The 20,004-nt window shown below is 32.3% G+C and overlaps 1 protein-coding gene and 1 pseudogene across 1 annotated transcript; both read right to left on the bottom strand.

The window, feature by feature from the left end:
* Positions 1–5,539: 5,539 nt before the first annotated feature.
* Positions 5,540–11,256, bottom strand: LOC107896981 (phenylalanine--tRNA ligase, chloroplastic/mitochondrial). The gene is made up of 10 exons (XM_016822307.2): positions 10,827–11,256; positions 10,151–10,341; positions 8,215–8,421; positions 7,870–7,987; positions 7,409–7,485; positions 6,910–7,089; positions 6,769–6,813; positions 6,582–6,686; positions 5,901–6,014; positions 5,540–5,795 (listed from the first exon to the last, which is right to left on the bottom strand). Exons 1-10 carry the CDS (start codon positions 11,023–11,025, stop codon positions 5,745–5,747), a joined length of 1,287 nt encoding a protein of 428 aa, XP_016677796.1. The 5' UTR covers positions 11,026–11,256; the 3' UTR covers positions 5,540–5,744.
* A 2,522-nt stretch (positions 11,257–13,778) lies between these two features.
* On the bottom strand, positions 13,779–14,763 carry LOC107895604 (homeobox-leucine zipper protein HAT22-like; annotated as a pseudogene).
* Between the last annotated feature and the right edge of the window lie 5,241 nt (positions 14,764–20,004).

The following is a 20,004-nucleotide window of genomic DNA, read 5'->3' as shown; positions in this document are numbered from 1 at the left end:
TACTTACAGAGATATACAGAACCAGAAGGTATACACGAAGCCTACGTCCCAAACGAACGTACTCAAGCAAAGCACTTATCATCACACACAATGTTACAAAACCTCAGCACAAGCAAGAACAGTCACAAATGATAAGTCAAACAGAAAAAATGCAGACAAACAAACTTACACCCAATCACTGAATTAGATGCTTATGAATGCAGTCAAGTAGTGAAAACCCACCCATCCAGTCAAAACACCTCCCTGTCCCCCCATCACACCCAATAGAGCTATTTAAGCTCATCCAACCAGACACACCACATAGGATCTCAAAAGGCCCATCCAACCTTACACACCATGTACATGGACTAAGCCACTCAGATAATAAAACGTAGCAAAGCTGACATATATACAGTATAGTGCATTGAGGTAAACCGCTGTATAGATATGTTACAGTTAAACTGCCAGATCATATCAGAATCAGTCTTCCTTCTCTTCACAACCAAACCCCAAATCATGATACAGTGCAACAATGCACACCAAACACGAACAGTCACACAGACACGGAAGGTCGTAAATAGTCAGTCAAATACAGAATTCCGTGTGATTACAAAAATACACACTCTTTGGAATCAGACACACAGAATCAGAGTACAGAATTAGAATGCCCTTACACACACAACTCAATGTCAAATTTCTTCACAGATATCGGACACGGTTTCGTTTCGTAGAGCATATTACAACACAAACTATCAAATCGAAAGTTTAGCACCACACTTACAGTTAATCACACGACCCCAAGCCATATCAGAGTTCTTAATACTTATACAGAGGCCCCAACAACCGTTGGACGGCATAAGAAACATAATGGATAAGTTATGCTACAAAACAAAAATTTGTGAAACAGTGCCACACGGTCGTATGCTCCGGCCATGTGGCGGTCAACACGCCTATGTGGAGAGGCACACGCCCGTGTGACCTAGAGACCTGGCCATGTGATCCGGCCGTGTAACTCTCTATCCGTTTGTGCTAAAATAAGGTACAAGAAAGACACACCCATGTGAGGGTCTCACACGCCCATGTGCCTACCAAACACGGTCGTGTGTCCAAAACACACGCCCGCATGGGATCCCTAAATCCCCAAATTGGCTACACGGACGTGTGGCCAGGCCGTGTAGCATCAGAACACATAACCCTAATTCTCAAGCACATATGCCCGTGTGAGGAAGGGACACGACCGTTGGAAGATGACTAAAATCCTCAAATCATCCACACAACCGTGTGGTCAAGCCGTGTGGCACCAAATTAACCCCAAATCCTAATTGCACATGACCGTGTGAACTGCCCGTATGGGGGTACACGTCCATGTGGCCACTCGTATGGTCACGAAACCACACCGAAACTGGCCAAAATCTCAGTTTTGCGACATCAGAACAAACCCCAGTCGTTAACCACTATTTAAACAACAAAATCTTACAAAAATCCTCCAAATTCAACAACAATTTCATGTCAAAAATAAGCAGTTCAGTACGCACACAAGTTTCCAAATTTCACAGCAATTCGATACCAATTACCCAGTTCAGTACACACTCGAAATTATCAAATGCTACAGAATTGAATTAACAAATCAAAAATTAGAAGAAAAAATGTTAGAAACCCACACCTGATTTGTGAGATAAGCATCCGAATTATTCGATTCGCTCCCCAAGCCAATTTAGAGACGCACCGGTCAACAAAAATGAACCAGAAATTAATTTGAAAATCATTAGAGGAAAAGAAAAAAGAAGAAAATCTCTCTACTGAAAGAACATACCCAAGGGAGGGAGAAAAGACGTCCAGAGAAAAAGAAAAAAGGAAGAGAACATGCCAATTTTTCCCAAAAATAAAAATAGCCAAAAATAAAGTTAAAAATTAATAAATATTTTTAACTCAAAACAATTAGAAGGTGAGAATGAGAAAAAATAAAAAAATAATTCCTCAAAGAATACATGAGGACTCGAATCCCAAACCCCGAGAAAAAGTAACACACAACTAACCATTAGACCAGTAGGCCCATTTTGACACTAAAACGTCAAAACAAACTCAAATGTCCGATCTAACCACTGACTCTACCTACAAATCTCAAAACTTCTAACCCCAAAATCTGGGGCGCTACACACATGGACAAATTGGATCATTTTTGTAACCTTCTTTTAACAAGTATTCACTAAGACAATTGTACCACATACGTCTAGATTTTTTTTAGTCCATATAAACTTTTCTTTAATCTGATCGAGCAATTTTCCCGAGAAACTTTATATCCTTCTGGGATTTTAAATTCTTCAGGGATTTTCATATAAATTTCACTATCAAGTATATCATATAAATAGGCTGTAACAACATCCATTAGATGCATGTCATGTTTTTCACGTACAACCAGACTAATAAGATATCTAAATGTGATTGCATCCACCACAGGAAAATATGTCTCTTTATAAACAATGTCGGGCCTTTGCGAAAATCCTTATGCTACAAGTCTTGTTTTATATCTTATGACTTAATTTTTTTTATTTCATTTTTTCACAAATACCCATTTATATCTTACGGGCTTTACACCTTTAGGTGTTTGGGCTACAGGTCCAAAAACTTCACGTTTAGAAAGTGGATTCAGTTCTGCTTAAATTGCATCTTTCCATTTTGGTCAATATTTTCTATTTTTCCATGAGTCAATAGATGTAGGCTCAGGATCTTCATTTTCTTTTATTATTTCAATAGCAATATTACAAGCAAAATTGTTGTCAACAATTACATTTTTTTTTGGTTTCATCTTTTTCTCGTATTGACATAACTTATCGAGATCTCTTTATTTTCATCATTTTTATTTTCACTTTTACGTACTTGAATCTCTTTTTGAGTTTTATAATTAGTTATGTCATGGGTCTCTTCAAGAACCTCTGTCTCCACTATATGACCATCTTGAATGTTTGCTCATTTTCTTTTATAAGGATTTTTATCTTTGGAACCGATCGGTATTCCACACTTCAGGCATGGATTACTTTCTTTTGCACTAACAGTTTGCCCTATTAAGACATCAATTCGTATTGAAGAATTTTCAATTGGTATGTGGGATTTAATGAATCTGGCAGTTGATTTGTAAAATAAATTATCTGTTGAACTTCTGATTCACATTGCTTTGTATGAGGATCTTAGACATTGATAATTCATTTCAAGTACTATATTAATCCAACTTTTTATTCTCTCCCCCTAATGTTGGGAAAATTGGCAACTCATGTCATAACTAAATCTCGAATTAATAGCTCAAAAATATTATAAGGAGACTCATATACATTCTCAATCTCTTATGATGACCCATCTTTGTGCGTTGTGGTGGAGCAGTTGGAACATATATCGCACATCCAAAAATTGTAAGATGGGAAATATTTGACTCTTAACCAAAAATCAGTGTAATGGAGAGTATTTATAATTTATTGGCTTGATGCGTACAACATTTAATCAATACAATCTCACACTAAAATAGGAAGTTTTGTTCTTATAAGTAATGGTTTAGCTATAAGTTTGAGGCATTTGATAAATGATTCAACTATATTGTTTTATGTGTAAACATGAGCTACAGGTCCTGATTGACATACAATAATTATTGAAAGCTTGGGACATAAACTCACCAACATAAGCAAGATGAATTCTTTTAATTGCATAATATGAAATTAATCATTTAAACAATCAATCTCGCAAACGACAGGTTGCGAGTTGATAACGCATGTGATTATTTTGTAGATGCATCTACCAAAATCATATAATGTCAAAATCATTCACATGACGAATGAATAAGCCCATATTCATTTCGGAAATGCAAAACATTAAATCTCAACTTTAACCAGTGAGTTTGTAATAATCAATTATCATTGAAAATAAGCAATACATTAGAATTCTTGAAATTAAAGAATCTTTTGGTTCTTTAATAAATATCTATATAAATTCTCAATTAATTTTCGCATCATAAATAATCCAGGATGGTCTAACTGGTCACGTCAAATAGTAAATGAATTTGTATCAGTAAACTTCTGGTTTACTTAATCATGTTTTTCAATTGTATTAGTAATGTAAATATAAATTTTGACACTTAATAACTTTATCATCATTCTTTTTATTTTGTATTCACATATAAACAATATTGTGACATTTATTTGTGGAAATGTCTATATCAATGTGAAGTCCATAATATTATTGACTCAATAAAATAAATATAATTTGCAAACAATTATTTGCAATATTCACTTCAGGGAATATACCAAAATCTTCAAATATTTTAACTACAATTTTCTTGTTTTTCATAATTATTCTTTTTCTAGTGGTTAGAAGTACCACTATTATAACTGCATTGATAACAGTTATTAGTACGTCTCCAACCATATCCTCAATTATAACAACAATCATAATCTCTATATTTTCATTTTTCATAATTGTTATATACTGCTACATTCACTTCGAGGAATGAAACAAAACTAGTGGGAAGAATTTCATAGTTTTTCATTAGTAACTTATTATTTTGCTTAGCTACTAGAATGTACGAGATCGTTCGAAAATACTTTTAAAGCCATTTTTACAATATTGCTACTACAAGAGCACATTAGATATTTCAAGTATATAGTATAATGTATTCCTTCAGGAAATATATATAATACATAAGTATCTCATGTTATTTCTATATATGGTTTTAATGTAAAACACATTAATGTTTTATTGAACTTATATCTTCTTGATCTGAAAAATAATATTATATTTTACAAAATTTTGCATCGCAAGAAGGTAAAATATTAGCTCTTAAAAAGTTTTTTTCTACAGTTTAATGCAATATTAGCTCTTTAGGAGCATATAATGATTTTATTATATAACCTTAATGAATGCTTAATTTATTTTAAATAATATACACTTTTGCAATTCTTTTTAACATGAATGATAAAAAAAAAGATATTAATCTTCTAAAATTTTATTTATTCATATAAAATGAATAGGTATAAATAAAACATATGTTAAACATAACAAATAATAATTTCATGTTACTAACAAATCATTATGATTAGATAATATATATTTTATATATAAAAAATACAAAATATTATAACGTCAAATTAAAATAACTTTACAAATATAAATGTTTAAACATAAACATTTTCTAACCTCCACCTCTTTTAACATAATTTTATTTCAAATTTCACAATGATATAAAATTATCACAAACAAGATGAATATCTCAAAGTTTATGACATATAAGTATTTTTACTCGCATTCCGTAATAATCATATATCTTAATCAAAATTAAATCAATAAATTCTATTAAAAAATATTTATTTCCACATAAAAATCTCAATAACTAAATGCGTAAAGGGTTTTATTTTATGTTTGTTTTGCTGTTCATAAAATTACATAATTTTAGTCTATTTTTCAAGCTTAATATATCATTTAGTATTTTATGTAATTGTTAATTTTATTAGTAATTTATGAATTTTCATCTAATCAACTCTAAAACCTGAATTAAACGCTAAAAATTTAAGAATGCATATAAAAAATGTATAGCTTTTATCAAATACAAGTATCACATTGGACTAGGAAAAAATTGTCAAATATAGATACCAAATAATGTATTAAACCTATATTCCATGAATTAACCAAACATAAAACCTTGCAAATAACTGAAATCTTTGTAGTACGGTAATTTAAGATGCAACACCTATAACTTCAATAGACAAAAAACAAGTTTAGACTACTCATCTTAGAACAACATTTAACTTGTTCTGCACCTGTTCTCGCACCTGCCACTGCATTCACAATTGAAAAACCAACATATTTTACCATCAAACAACACTTCAAAATTAAAACTATAGTAACATCAATCATAATTACGACATAAGGCATAGCGGTACCTGCAGGTCATTAATCTCCTCGTCTGTGAGTGAACGCTCCATGGATCGATATGCAATCCGATAACAATGGCTTGTCATTCCTTTCTTGTTGGTAAAGTTATCTATCAAGCTCACCTGAATGTGATGAAACAAAAAATTATCTATCAAACACCTATCAAGTAAGACCCTAAAATGCTTCGTATTTATGAGTGTTGAAAGACTTTAGGTCATCATTGCATTAATACCTTTCCGTATTAAATTTAAAATATAATTAGTGCATCAATAAGACATCTTCACAGACACACTAGTACCCACAACTGCCCTTGATATGCAAGGGATTTTAAATGCTTATAATTGCTATCATAGACTCTGAGACAAGATATAGGCGAAAAAAATCTTTTGGCAACTGCCTACTTACATATCATATTAAGAATGAAAACTAGAAATCAGAAATTATGTACATAAACTCCATTAAATCAGTTATTTGTGTTTTGATGTCTATAAAGGATGAGATTAAGGAAGCCAATCAAACATGCTTACCCCTCAATTGACACCTTTTCCATTATCGATAATTTATAATATTTATAAACTGATAATATATACTCTATAGAACATTCAGTTAAGAAGCTTAAACACATAATGATATAGATGAACATGTTTCATGTCCTCAAAAGATATCTGGCCAAAATTTAAATTGCATACCTCTTCAATAAGATCCCCAGCTATTCCTCTTATAACTTCACATAAGTTGTTCTCTGTAAATGAATCATTGATCCAAAAACTCATGTCTTTGTAACAGGGAGGATACTGCAAAAACAATTGAGGTGTCCAGTCATGCTTTTGTAATAGTTATTAAACAGTTAAAAGAAACCATTTGCTTAACTTCTACCTTCGAAAATGGTTTAAACTTGACTCCCATTTGGCCTTCGGAAAACTGCATTCAAATTGTTTAACCAGACTTAGGTGCAGAAACTAACTTAGGATTCCAAGAATTCAGCATTCAAATCATGGAGCTACATTCAGAAGCTACCTGTGAGGTGAATCGCTCATCAGTTGACCAAAAAAGCCGGATATCTGGAATGTCAAATAAAACCATTGCTAGCCGCTCCAATCCAAGTCCAAAGGCCCAGGCAACACTGTTTGATCTACCACTAATTTTCAATATTTCTTGCTCCATCACCCCACAACCCAAAACCTCCATCCATTTCCCCTGAAAGTTGTTGTAGTTTGCTGCTAAGTTATACTCAGAGCTAAAGTTACCAAATTAACTTAAAATAATTCAGATAGAACAACAATCAAAGTAGAAATGAGGACTACAAACCAGACTACAAACATGTAGTTAAAGGTATTAGAAATATCCATATCATAATTTAGCTTAATCAAATTTAAGATTGCAACAATAAGCATAGGGCTCACCCACTAATAAATGAAGCAGGAAAAAAAGAAAAAAGCTACTAAAAACCCTCAACCAAACAACTCAAGCTTAAAGAAAACACTGAAACTATTTTTATAAAATAAAAAAAAAATACCTGAAAATAGATCTCAAGTTCATAGGAAGGATTGGTAAATGGAAAATAGGCATCAATCCAACGCATCTCCACAGCACCTGGAATGTTAACAGATTGAGGCTTGGTGTTTTGCAGTCTTTACAATGCAAACCTTTGATGACTAATTCCATAAAAGTGATCAGAATTTATAGCAGCTAGTTAGATACTTTTCTCCATAAAATATGTTATACATTGCACAACACTAGTATATACATCTCCATCGTAACTAAAAGAAAAAAGAAGCAAATATGCGATGATTTATTTTCGCAAAAGTTCCCACTTCTTGCCAAAAACATTATTGCATTTATGATGTAAAAAAAGATCTCGATTCAATATGGAATATGATTTTTTCCGAAGCCAAATAGTAAACTCATTGTAGCAGATATGCATAATCTTTTTGCAAACTTGTAATCCCTCAATAAAGCTTTGAATCTAAAATTTACCAAATAAGTGACGAGCTAGGCCTTCTAGACTTTTCTTTAAGTCCTCAGCTGCATATGATGTTGGATCCAAACCCGATGCCTCCCAATTGTCTGGAGTAAAAACACGAACCCCTTCCATCTGCAATGCAAAGGGGAGAAAAATAATTGACCCTGAATTATCAACATAACCATCTTAGACAAATGTTACATGTCAAATCAAAGCTCTTCATCATGTGGACCCACAAAGGATGCCATGGTAGGGCCCAACAAATGGTTGAGCATCACATGTAGACTTAGCAGAATACCTAAGAGAAGAAAATTCTAAAAAGCTAGACAAAACTGAAGATGTTTTCAACAAAACGAAACCTGATGAAACACAGGGTAATGGGTGGAATCTATAGAATCTCTACGGTAAACATCGCCAGTTACAAGGAAATGAGTGTGTCCCCTTCTCAACAGCTCTGCTTGATGTGCACTTGTATGACACCTCAGCACAGTTTGAGAGTCAACATAATATGTATCATTATAACTCCGGCTTACATGATCAGCAGGCACGAGGACATCATCAAAATTCTGGAAAAAAATAATTATTTACTGTCATAAATAAATAAATATTCTTAAAAACCATTGTCCAAGAATCCAAATTTGATAAAATTATCCAACATATATTGTAACATAACTAAGACAATAAAATTAATTATCAAACAGATGACAAATTGTATTTTCATTTCAGAGGAGCACAATAACTGCTTACCCATCATCCAACTTTGAGCACATAATGTTGGACAAAACATAGAGCACAATAACTTTCCTAAAGAATGAATCTATTTGGAAGGTATCTTTAAATATTGGAAACAGCTAGAACTGGAAAAAGTTATTAAAGTTGCGAGTAGATGCTGCTTCAATCCTTAAATCACCTGCTGCAGTAAACAACAAATTGTCCGTGACCACAATCTGGAATTAAATAAGGATAAAGAGGAGAGTTACTTGAAGTAGACTTATTTGGTTTTCCCTGCATATTCGTATGCCATCTCTTATTGCTTGGATGGCTGTAAGGGACAAGTTGCCTACAAAATATAGGCGTATTTCATGGGGATTTAATGTAGAGGGATGCTGCAAATTATGCGAGGAAGGGATGGAATCTCATAATTACTTGTTCTTTGAGTGTGAGTACTCAAGGAAAGTGTGGAGATGTTCTGAAATTATACCCGATACATAGAGGTGTCATGTCTTGGCACCAAGAGTTACAATGGGCTGTCAGGAGGTTGAAGGGAAAGTCACTGATTTTGAAGCTTGCTTGTAGTGCATATATATACATGATCTGGAAGGAAAAGAATAGAAGGCAATTTGAAGAGAAGCAGGTAAGTACATAAGAATTACTGAGGAGCATCAAAGAAATTGTATGGCTAAGATTGTTAGGGAGGAGTATAGATAGAACTGATAGTGTAAATCTTCAACTTTGGATAGATTGGGGTATACTGGATGCAAATAACTGATTGTATAGAGTTGTAATCCTATTTGCAGCTATTCTATCAGCAGTTGTTTTCTTGTAGCATAATTCTGCTTATTTTGGGTAATAAAATCAAATTTATCCCCCCAAGAAAAAACATAGAGTTCTAGAATCTGTAAAGTACAACTTTAAACAATTCTGCTGAGTATATATGAGCTTAGATAGGCATGAAAAATTTTGAAACATTTTAAGTTCAGTTTTTAAGGAAATCAGTGTTGCATGTATGCATGCAAATTACTGCATTCATCATTCCATCACTTCAGAATTCAATTACTACAAAACCAAAAACAAGAACCTTACTGCCAGGTCATACTTCTTGCAGATCTCAAAAAACAACAATACAGAACCTTTTTGCATTGGAGAGATTTAATAATACTCAAAAATCACATGCTCAATTTAAGAAGTTGACTAGAGAGCCACGTATTTTTCGAACAAACATGCTTTATGGGGCCATAGATGATACATATGGAGAAAAAAGGCCCATAACCTAAAAATATGCAATCCAAAATCATTCTCTCTCTCTCTCGCTCACTCGCTAGTCCACAGCCAAACACATACACAGAGGTTCAAGCGTACATGGTAACACATGATATCAATAAGGTAATACAGAAGCATATAAACATCTGTAATCTGATCAAATCCATAGAGATACAAATTTCCCAGGAATTCCAAAGCAGAGCAGAGGTTGAATTTTCAGAAATATCTAAACTCAAAAGCTATTCCTTTTCGATCCAATCATATGGAACATAAAAGAGGAAAAGAGAATTCACAGAGCAGTGGACCACATTGTACCTGTTTTACTGAAACAACTGGGCAGAGATCATCAAACTTGTGGAACATATTTGGGAAATTAGTATCAAAATATTCATATATTCCATTCTTCAGAATCCCAAGAGGATGGTTATTCCTTCTGTGGAGCTGCAACCCCAGCTTCGAAAAAATTGTGTCCGGAACATTGTTTGTCGGGTCATCCCTCACCACATCTACAATTCCCACCATCCAATAAAATACTAAATCATTCAAAAACTATGAAAACACATAAAATCATGAATCAAAATTCACCAATTAAAAAATTTCAAAGCATATACAAACCAGAAAAGTTGGTTCCCATTGCATAAAATTTTCAATCATTTACCATTACACCAAAAAGGGTGTAATCCACCTAAAAAGCTTATACCTAACTTCCATTCCAAAACATGTTGCACCAAAACTCCATGAATTTAAATTTCCTATCAAAATACAACTTGAACACACAAAGGGCATATTTTGGAAACTCCAAATCAGATTAAACTAAGAGAAAAATGCCCATTACCCATAAACATTTTCTGGTATTAGAGAAAGAAAATGCAAGAATAGATAGGCTGGCCTAGTTAAAATTCAATATCAGCAAATATTGAAACGACCCAGTTCAATAACAGTGAAGAAAAACATAAAAGAAAAAAGTACATAAAAAGAAACATTTGGGTACCATCTTTGGCAATTTTGATTCCACCAAGCTCTAACACGGAGGAAGCCACGGGTTGTCTCCATTTTTTCTTAGAAGAAAGGGAAGCAACGGCAGAGGATGAAAAGGGTAAGCAAAAAGAGAAGCGTTTGAAACCATTTATGTGGTGAAAAAGGGAGGTTTTAGAGAAGATAGTTGAATGAGCACTTGAAACAACGGCCATAAAAAATCTTTTGGTCTTTTTTCTGTGTTGGGTAGGCTGGGGATTTTGCAAGGGGAAGAAACGAAAGATATAACTCAGTTTTGTATGAAGCAGAAGAGAAGAAAGCCACTTTCACACAGCCCAAAGAAAAAAAAAAGATAATACTTAAAAAAAAAAAAAACTTTAGTCATTCGACCCGGGTTTGATACCGGATGCCGAAAATGAACACTCATTTTCAATATTTGAAAACTTAACTGATGCTGAGTCAACTCAGCTCAAAAAAATATTTAAATGTCAAAACGTTTTCTAACCCTTCAAATTTTAATTTTAATTTTGAGATATTAGGTTTATGTATTTTTTATTTAAAAATTGTAGTTCTTTCTTTATTTTTTATTAAATTTAATAATATTAAAATAATTTTTTAACCCTTAATATTTATAATTTTTTGTTAATTTTGTTTTAAAAATACATAAAAAATTTTGAAACTATTCCTTTCATATTTTAAATAAAAACATAAAAATTTTAAAAATTAAATATATATATTAAATAAAACTTATGGGAAAAAATAAAAACTTTTTAAATTTTAAAAATAAAAAATAAAAAGATTTTTAAAATATAAACAAAAAATTTAAAATTCAATATTATCTAAACCAAACCAAGTTGGCCAGTTGAGTCGAGAATTGGTTGGGGGTATCAGTTCGGTGAAAGATAAAAAGTTGGTTAACACGCAAATTGGTACAAACTAGTTGAATCGAACTAAAAAAACAGTTGAACCGACAGTTGAATCGATTTCGAATTAGTTTAGCCAATTGATTTCGAAAACGATCGGTCCAACCAATTCAAAGAAAATAAATTATCAAAAATAAAAAATATTAAAAAATTATAAAAATTAGTTCAATTTCCAGTTCAAATGAATTTTTAACCTCATTTAACTATTTTGTATCAATTAATAGGTCTATTAATTTTTAAAATTTTAAAACTCGTTTAGATCTCACATTTATAGTTTTTTGTCAATATGGTCCATACCCTTTAAAAGTATGTATTTTAAAAAAATTAAAATTACTTTTTCTTTATTTTAAACAAAAAAAATTTAAATTATATTTTTAAAAAATATTTAAAATTCAAAAATATAAATATAAATATTTTCTAAAAATATATTTAAAATATAAAAATTTCACAATTCATTGTTATCTAAACTGGACCGGACCGATTGGATCAAAAACCAACTAGAGTATCAGTCTGGTGAGAGGTAAAAAACTGATTAACCCAAAAATCACTGCGGATTAATTGAATCTGGTTAAAAATTATTTATATTTTTTAAAAAATTTATAATTTTCATTTTAAAAAATATTTTTTTTATTTTTATGTTTTCTATTTGAAATATGAAAAAGCTCATTTTTAAATTTTTAATGTACTTTTAAAAGATAAGGATCGAGTCTGCTACTCTAGCACGTCTTAGTCTACTTCTCTAGCAAGTTTCATTTTTAGGGTTTTTGTCGTTGTTCTGATTTGGTTTTTGCAGTGGTGGAGTTTAGGAGGGGTTGTTAATTTCTTTTCGTTTTGATTTTGGTCTGTATGGAAACTGATTTGGCGAGTCTTACTTTGGATGATGAGGAGGAGATCTTACAAATCCAAAACAAGGTTGAACCTGTGAAGAAGATTTTTTATCTTTGCTTGGTGAGGTGTTTCCTTACTGCGAGTGTGATTCACTTTCCCCAATGAGAAGTATTATGGCTAATCTCTGGCATCCGATGAGAGGGGTCCAAATTACAAATCTGGGAGAAAAACATTTTTTGTTCCGTTTCTTTCACAAAATGGATCTTGATCGTGTGCAAAATGGTGGTCACAAATTACAAATCTATTTGAACTTTAGCTTTCACTAACATCAAAGTATATAAGTCACGTATACACAGTTCATCATCTAATCAGGATTTAAGGTATGCGACACTATAAATGTAACAAGTGAATATATTCATAAACTAATTTAGGATCTATTTTACTTGGATCCTATCCAATATACTGTTAGTCTAGTTAATCTCATCTATATATTTATCTTTTGGGAATCATTCGTTCTGATATCCAATATAAGGTATCTCATCAATTGGACTTAATATACGTCATATTAGTCTTTTAATCGATTTGCTCAATTTCTATTGGACTAAGGACGTGTTTAGATTATTTACTAGTATAAGTTGTCTTTCCACATTACGATCATTCATGTAATGTTGCTTAATATTAATTAAATATTAGAATATCAGTGAGCTAATATTTACTTTCATTTTACTTTGCGTGAAAAAACCGTTAAGGATAACATACAAATAATATTAATGATACTAGTAAATATTTATTTAAACTAATATAATCGAAAAATTACAAGTACATAGACGAAAATACTATAATAAGGGCACTAGATCCCAACAATTTTGGCTTAAATATATTCAAATAAAAATCCTTGCAATTTAATTAGAAAAAAATCATTTTAATCACTCAAATATTAAATCTTTAACTACGGTTGATTTTACACATCACATTATATTTTTTTTATCATTTTTCTATCCTGCTTACTTCATCATCGTCCCTCCTCACCACCCTTGTTTCCACTATTTTTTTCTTCTTTGCTCATTGGTTCCACCATTTTTTTTGTCTAGAAATTAATTAATTATAATTACACTACTTTTTAATCTCATGCAAACCCTTTTAACCCAAAACTAGAAAGGATGTGGGTATTTTTCTCCCATTATTTTGTTACTAAATTCTAAATCAAACTTAATTAATTAACATGCTACAAAAGGATTAGTGATGGGTTTATAGAAATGAGGCTTTGAAGGCATTGAAAATTGGTTTTTGGAATTCCTATCGCCAACAATGCCACCGATTCTTTCACAAGATGGGCACATGGTGAGAGTTGTCGCCAACATGTTCATGCAAAAAGGTTGAACCATTGCTTTTGGTCCTTTGAGTTCTTGTAACTCCTTTTGTAGGCTTTTGTTTTCATTTGTTAGTTTCTCACAAAACCTCTTCAAGAACTCACAATCCACCTCAGTTTGCTTCAGCTTTGTCTTGCATGCCTAATGAAACAATTCGTTAGGAAATTAAAACTTAAAAACAAGCTTTACAATATTTTCTTTGGTAATGATCAAGGAAATTTTCCAGGTTATGGTTTTTTCCTGACCTTGCTCTCCTGTTTTGAAACCATACAACTTGCCTAAGTTACCAATTTAACTGACTTGCTAAAGATTGTTGTTGGTTTTGTTTTTCATAATATATAGCAAAAAAGATTAATTAATGAGGTTGATATAGTTATAAATATATGGAAAAAAAAAGAATAATTGGAAAAAGGTTTACAATATTGAGGGTGTTATGTTGTTTGAAGCTTTCATTGCAAAGAGTGGATTGTTGTTTGATGAGTCTAAGTTTTTCTCTTGCATCAATGTGATCTTCATCTTCATCACTAACTCTATATGAATTCTTATCTACCTCTACTTCTTAATTTGTTGCTATGGTCTCTCTTCCTCGTGACCCTACCACTAGAAAAAGATGAAAAAATACTAAGGTGAAAACATTGATGGTACAAATTACCGGTGGCAGGGGTAGGGGGAGAGTCTTTATGATGAGGATAAAGATAACCACCAACTAATTTTTGTTCACATCAACCTTTTTAATAACAGTAACTCTATAGCACTCACTGGAAAGACCCAGTGTAAGGCATGGTTCGAAACTTATGACCAGCACCACATTGGCTATTGACTTATTGGGCATTCATTGGCTATTGACTTCTTGGGCGTTTAGTCGTTGGCCTTAGATGAGGAGGCTAGTTATGTATAGTCAGTCGTAGATAGGGATTTATTGTGTAAACATAGAAATGCTACAGTGGTTTGAAATAGAACGTAGTTTGTAAGTAAGGAAGGAGGATCCTTATAATATTAAGTAAAACATGCATTGTTATCCATTGGTTGGATAACACCAAGATGGTAAATCAAGCTTTAGACATAAATAGCTACCATTGTGTATTAATTATTTTCCTAGTATTTTGTTTGGGATCATACCAAAGTACTATATAGCTACAAAGAAATACAATTTTTGGTATAGTGTAATACATACCCATATGTTAAAAAGTTGAGGAGACAATTTTAGCTCATCAAGACTTGAGCCACTATGGACAAGATTTCTAAAGAAAAAGATTATGCTATCTCCTAAAATTTTCAATCTTTCACAAAGAAAGATTTCATGTAATCCATAAAAAGCATAACCATATTCTTCTTCTACAACCTTTTACTATATATTACTTTTGAATACCAAAATTTCAAACTCATACTTATATTGGAGACGAGTTCTAAGTATCTTGTAATCATTAGTTCAAAAATCATAGCCAAATTCATAATTCATTACTATTTCTAAGGTTTTATTAATAGTTGGATTCCACAATAAGGTTTTTGGGTGGTTGTCATTTATATAACTTCTACATATCAAACCATTACAAGACCCTTCAACAAAGGCGAATTCATCATGGTTAGATATTCAAGGTGGCTAAAATGATGAAGATCCAACAGTATATGTATCTTGAATACTTAACAGCAATGTGTTATATCGATGAGTCGAGAAATAAGGGGTGGAACTAAGGTATTGTTGGCAAACTGCTAGTCAAGGATGTTCAATGTGGTAGGAATGTTGACCTGGTAGATCGGAGTGCTAAAAAGACCCTTTTGGAAATGCTAAAGGTGTAGAAAATCAATATGAAGCTTGTTGATTCATTAATGGGGCTACCACCTATGAGAGAGGTGGGTTGTGCATCAAACTTTGGGGAAAAAGTAGTGATGCAAATTGGCAGTCAAATCTAGTAAATGCTATAAGTGAGGTACATCTCAAACATTTTTCTAGTGTTTTACATTATGACTTATCGTTGGTTTGGCAAAGACATAAGGGCCATTTCAGAGTTCTGAAACGGGTAAGTCGAAGGGCTTACAAATCAAAGTTAATGACAATAACTAAGGTTAACCTAGTGTTCAATGTGGGTGTGACAAAGCCTATTTTTTAGGATCAAGGGGATCCTGATAGAGACGAGTCACAATGGGGGAAAGTAAGAGCGGTGGCCTCTTACGATTGAGATGTACAAGAGAGAAATACAATTCGATTTAGAAGACAATGAAGACATAAGCCGAGGAAAATGTTTCGATAGGCGAAATTACCCGACATAAAGACTAATTGGGAATCGACTGAGGCATTGAGATAGTTGCAAGACCACTTCCCTCGCTATCCTCATGGACTTCAAAAGAATAGAATCAACACTAAATACAACAAATGATCAAAACTTATACTATCGTACAGTGCCTGCAAGTATGGACTACTCCGAGGATCAAACCCAAAAGAGTCAATGATTGAGCAAATTATAGCTACAAACATGCAAAATAAAGAGTCTAACTAACTAATTACTAAACACTATAGTACAATAAGCCATAAAATCAAGAATAATTACCCTAATTTATCAACTAATTAACATAAAGACTAAATTGTAAAAAATACAAAATTACTAAATTAATCAATGAATAACAAACGATTTTTGAATGATTTCAATGCAGTTCACTAATATTCGAATTAGTGATTTAAATTGCTTAAACTCCTAAAGTGGTTATGTTTTACCTCTCGACCTCAATTTTACTAAATTAGACAAATTAGTTTGGTTTATCTCTCGACCTCACCGGCTAACTCGGGACTAATGAATTGGTGCTCAACAAGATTACCTCTCAGTGTCACTTGCCTAAATATTCCCTTAGGGGTGTCAATCCTAAGTTTTTAGGTTTATTCAATTTTGTCCAATTTATTTACAACTTAGTCCTTCACCCAAAAATCAACTTACCCGCATCTTTATCAATCAATCCCTTTAGAGTTTTGTTATCCATCTTAAAAACTAAGCTAACAAACATGCAAGGCAAGGAAATGATAGTCATTAACATAAAGCTTGAGAAAAAGATAAAAGTTTGTATTTTTAATCTACAAAACTTAAAAGAAAAGTGTAGATGAACATTCAACAGTAAAATGAAGTACAAGAAACATAAAAGCTAAAGTCTTTAACAGATTAAACTAAAAGAACCTGAAATATATTAAATTGAAGGCTGAAATGTCATTACAAGTAAAGGAAATAGACTAAAAGTGCAAATAAACCTTAGCTATAGTAATAACTAACTTAACTAACATAAAGAACAAGAAGAAAAGTTACAAAAAAAATGACTCTACAATTAAGGAAGATGAAAACTAAGAAATCCTAAAAATGAAGAAAAAAACTAAGAGAACTAAAGAGAAAATTTAGCTAAAATAAGCTTCATATGTGTATCCCTCTCTCTTAATCCAAAATTAGATAGCAATTTCTAAACCAATTTTATTGACCAAAATGCCCTTAAATGGGTCTCATCTGATTGGTGCTTCGATTGGACAAGACTACATCTGGCGCCATTTTTTATCCCCTTCATGGTGTGGATAGCGTCATACTCAAGGTAGGATATCGCGATACTATAATCAGTATTGAAATTGGGTCCCTCTTGGAAGGTGGATATCACGATACCACTGTAGGTGATCTTCATTCTAGGCCTGTTTGAGGTATCGCGATTCCCATGCTCCTATGTCATGACGTCCCTTTCTTCGGTGATGTTTTGGCACAATTTCGAGCCATCATTAAGTACCTATAATACTCAATCAAACGTTAAGTCCCCTAATGGCACAATTGGCCAATTTGGGTCTCAAAATGAATAAAAAGAGGTATTTACACTTATTAAATTAGAAATCTAAAATCTACACTAAACTATAGAAAAGACGCTAATTTTCCAGAAAACAAGCTCCTTAAGTATAACGGGGAAGCCTAATTTAACATATCAAATTATAGCAGATCACAAGACGAGTCAATCCAATGTCATTCTAAGGACACGATGAGTGCGTCGTGAGAATGGGTGGGGGAGATTGTCATGGGTTGCGGATCAAAACCCATGGTGAATGCGCACAAAGCGTCCTATGAAGGTCAACTAATTAAATAGGGCCCATTCGACTCACTTGAACTAGCCCAATTTGTGGAACACATAGAGAAACCCATTTACTTGAAGTCTTGATGATCCAGTGAAACATTTATGTAAAACTAGAATTATGAGGGTAATTATTATAAATCCTAAAAGATAAGAACTCTTATCTTGTAGATAGACACTAATCTCAGCTATTGATGTAATCCAATTTATATCGTTTGTATTTATGCTTATATGAATTTTGTATAACTTAAGATATTTCATTTCATTTTTTAGATGATATGTTTTTGTTCTTCCTTTCGCTATATTTTTCAATGTCTTAATTTTTTTTTCAATATCATTTTTTCTTTTCCATATTCCATTGATATTATTTTTATTCCTAATTTTCATGGTTTATTAAGTCTAATTTAAGAGGAATCTTTGAGTAGTTCTAAAATCGATGGATTTTTATGTAGCTTTTGAGTTCTCTCCCCATTACACTGCATTAAACCATAAGTTGAGCATCAATCTATTAAATTCAGTCATGAATGCATCAATATTTAATATTTGTTTGTAGAGTGAATAGATTGCTTTTAATTTCATTAGAAATACTATTGATGTGTATTCAATTGTTGTTTGCCAATGAGTTTCAGTTTGTTTGTCTACGTGACTAAATATGTTCCGTATTCAACCATGAGTTACCAATTACTCAGTAAACTTGATTCTATGAAAACAGCCAACAAAAATCAAAATCAGTGGCAAGACTTTGGGAAGCATTCACTGCTGCTGAACCGGACAAATTATTGAGCCTGGAGTTTGGAGGTACTGGGGCACAAGCATTTTTCAGAATGTTCCGTATTTATTGGATTACTATTAAAATAGTTTTTAGTAATAATTGCTTGCGCAGCTTTAATACATCATCGTAAAATAATGACATGCATTTCTACGTTGGAGCTTTTGATGCACCGATGTAATACCCTCATGGGTTTGGGTGGGTTGGTTGTGTGTTGATTTATATTGGCTAAATGGTTTCATCATATCTTTTATAATAGTTGAAGCACAAATTCTTCACCCTGTGTATTTTGTTTTGTTAGACAATAAAGTTTGGTTTAGGATGCCACTCAAAACGTGGGCGATTACATGTTGATATCGTGGCAAGCCTAGAAAAAATAACATAGAAGGATTTAAAATGCAAGGTGGAGAATTGAAATTTATTGCTTAAAGTGCATCATATAAAAAGCAAAATAGAAGTTCAATGGGAGATACTCTTTGCTAGCTTTGTAAGTATTCCTATTTCTTAACACACCCATTTTGATAGTCTTATGATTTTTAAGATTTTATTTGTTGGATATTAATTTCGTTAGATATTTGTTGTTTTTATTTATTTATTTTGGTGTAGGCATGAATTGTTTTGTAAGGCATTGCTCTTTCGCATCACATCCATCTTTGTAGTCTTTTGATTTTTAAGATTTTATTGGATTGATTGTGACTTAGTTAGATAGTTGCTGCGGCATTAAGCTAGCTTAACTTCTATCAAATTTAAGGTTAGTCTTCATTTTCATTGTTCCTTTGTTTTGAATTTTAAGGCTGTCTCTAAACAATGTCCCTCTTTACATTGAATAACAAACCCCATGCCACAAGCTTCTTCCGGAAAGCCCCGTAATTGTTGATTTCTGGTTCACCTCGACCTCATTCAGTAGCTATAAAATCTTTCAAAAAAATTTCTTCAGCCATGTCATTATTGGCTACACAAATTATTTAATCGATCATAAAATAAGGAAATGTACAAATATGAGATGAATAAACCAATGTTTAGAACCTATTTTCAAAAGATAGAATTGACGACGGGTGTTGATATCGTTTGTAAGCCAACAAATATTATAGATGGGCTTTAATACGCTGAGTGAAGTATTAAAGTCGTAGTATAGTGGCTAGTATTCCCGCCTGTCACGCGGGTCACCCGAATGGGACTCTTTTTTTTATCAAAAAAAAATTAACAAAATATATTTAAAATTAA

The sequence above is a fragment of the Gossypium hirsutum genome, chromosome A10, assembly GCF_007990345.1.
Source record: "Gossypium hirsutum isolate 1008001.06 chromosome A10, Gossypium_hirsutum_v2.1, whole genome shotgun sequence".
NCBI classification, from domain to species: domain Eukaryota; kingdom Viridiplantae; phylum Streptophyta; class Magnoliopsida; order Malvales; family Malvaceae; genus Gossypium; species Gossypium hirsutum.
Note: the sequence above shows the minus strand (reverse complement) of the source record. Positions and strands in the feature narration are given on the sequence as shown.

Bases quoted from the DNA above. Each gene is read 5' to 3' on its own strand.
- LOC107896981 (XM_016822307.2), bottom strand. From the start codon at position 11,025: ATGGCCGTTGTTTCAAGTGCTCATTCAACTATCTTCTCTAAAACCTCC. The intron at 6,687-6,768 runs GTAGAAGTTAAG...TTGTTTTTGCAG, and splicing joins AGTTTAAACCATTTTCGAAG to TATCCTCCCTGTTACAAAGA. The intron at 6,015-6,581 runs GTATGCAATTTA...CATCACATTCAG, and splicing joins CTGGGGATCTTATTGAAGAG to GTGAGCTTGATAGATAACTT.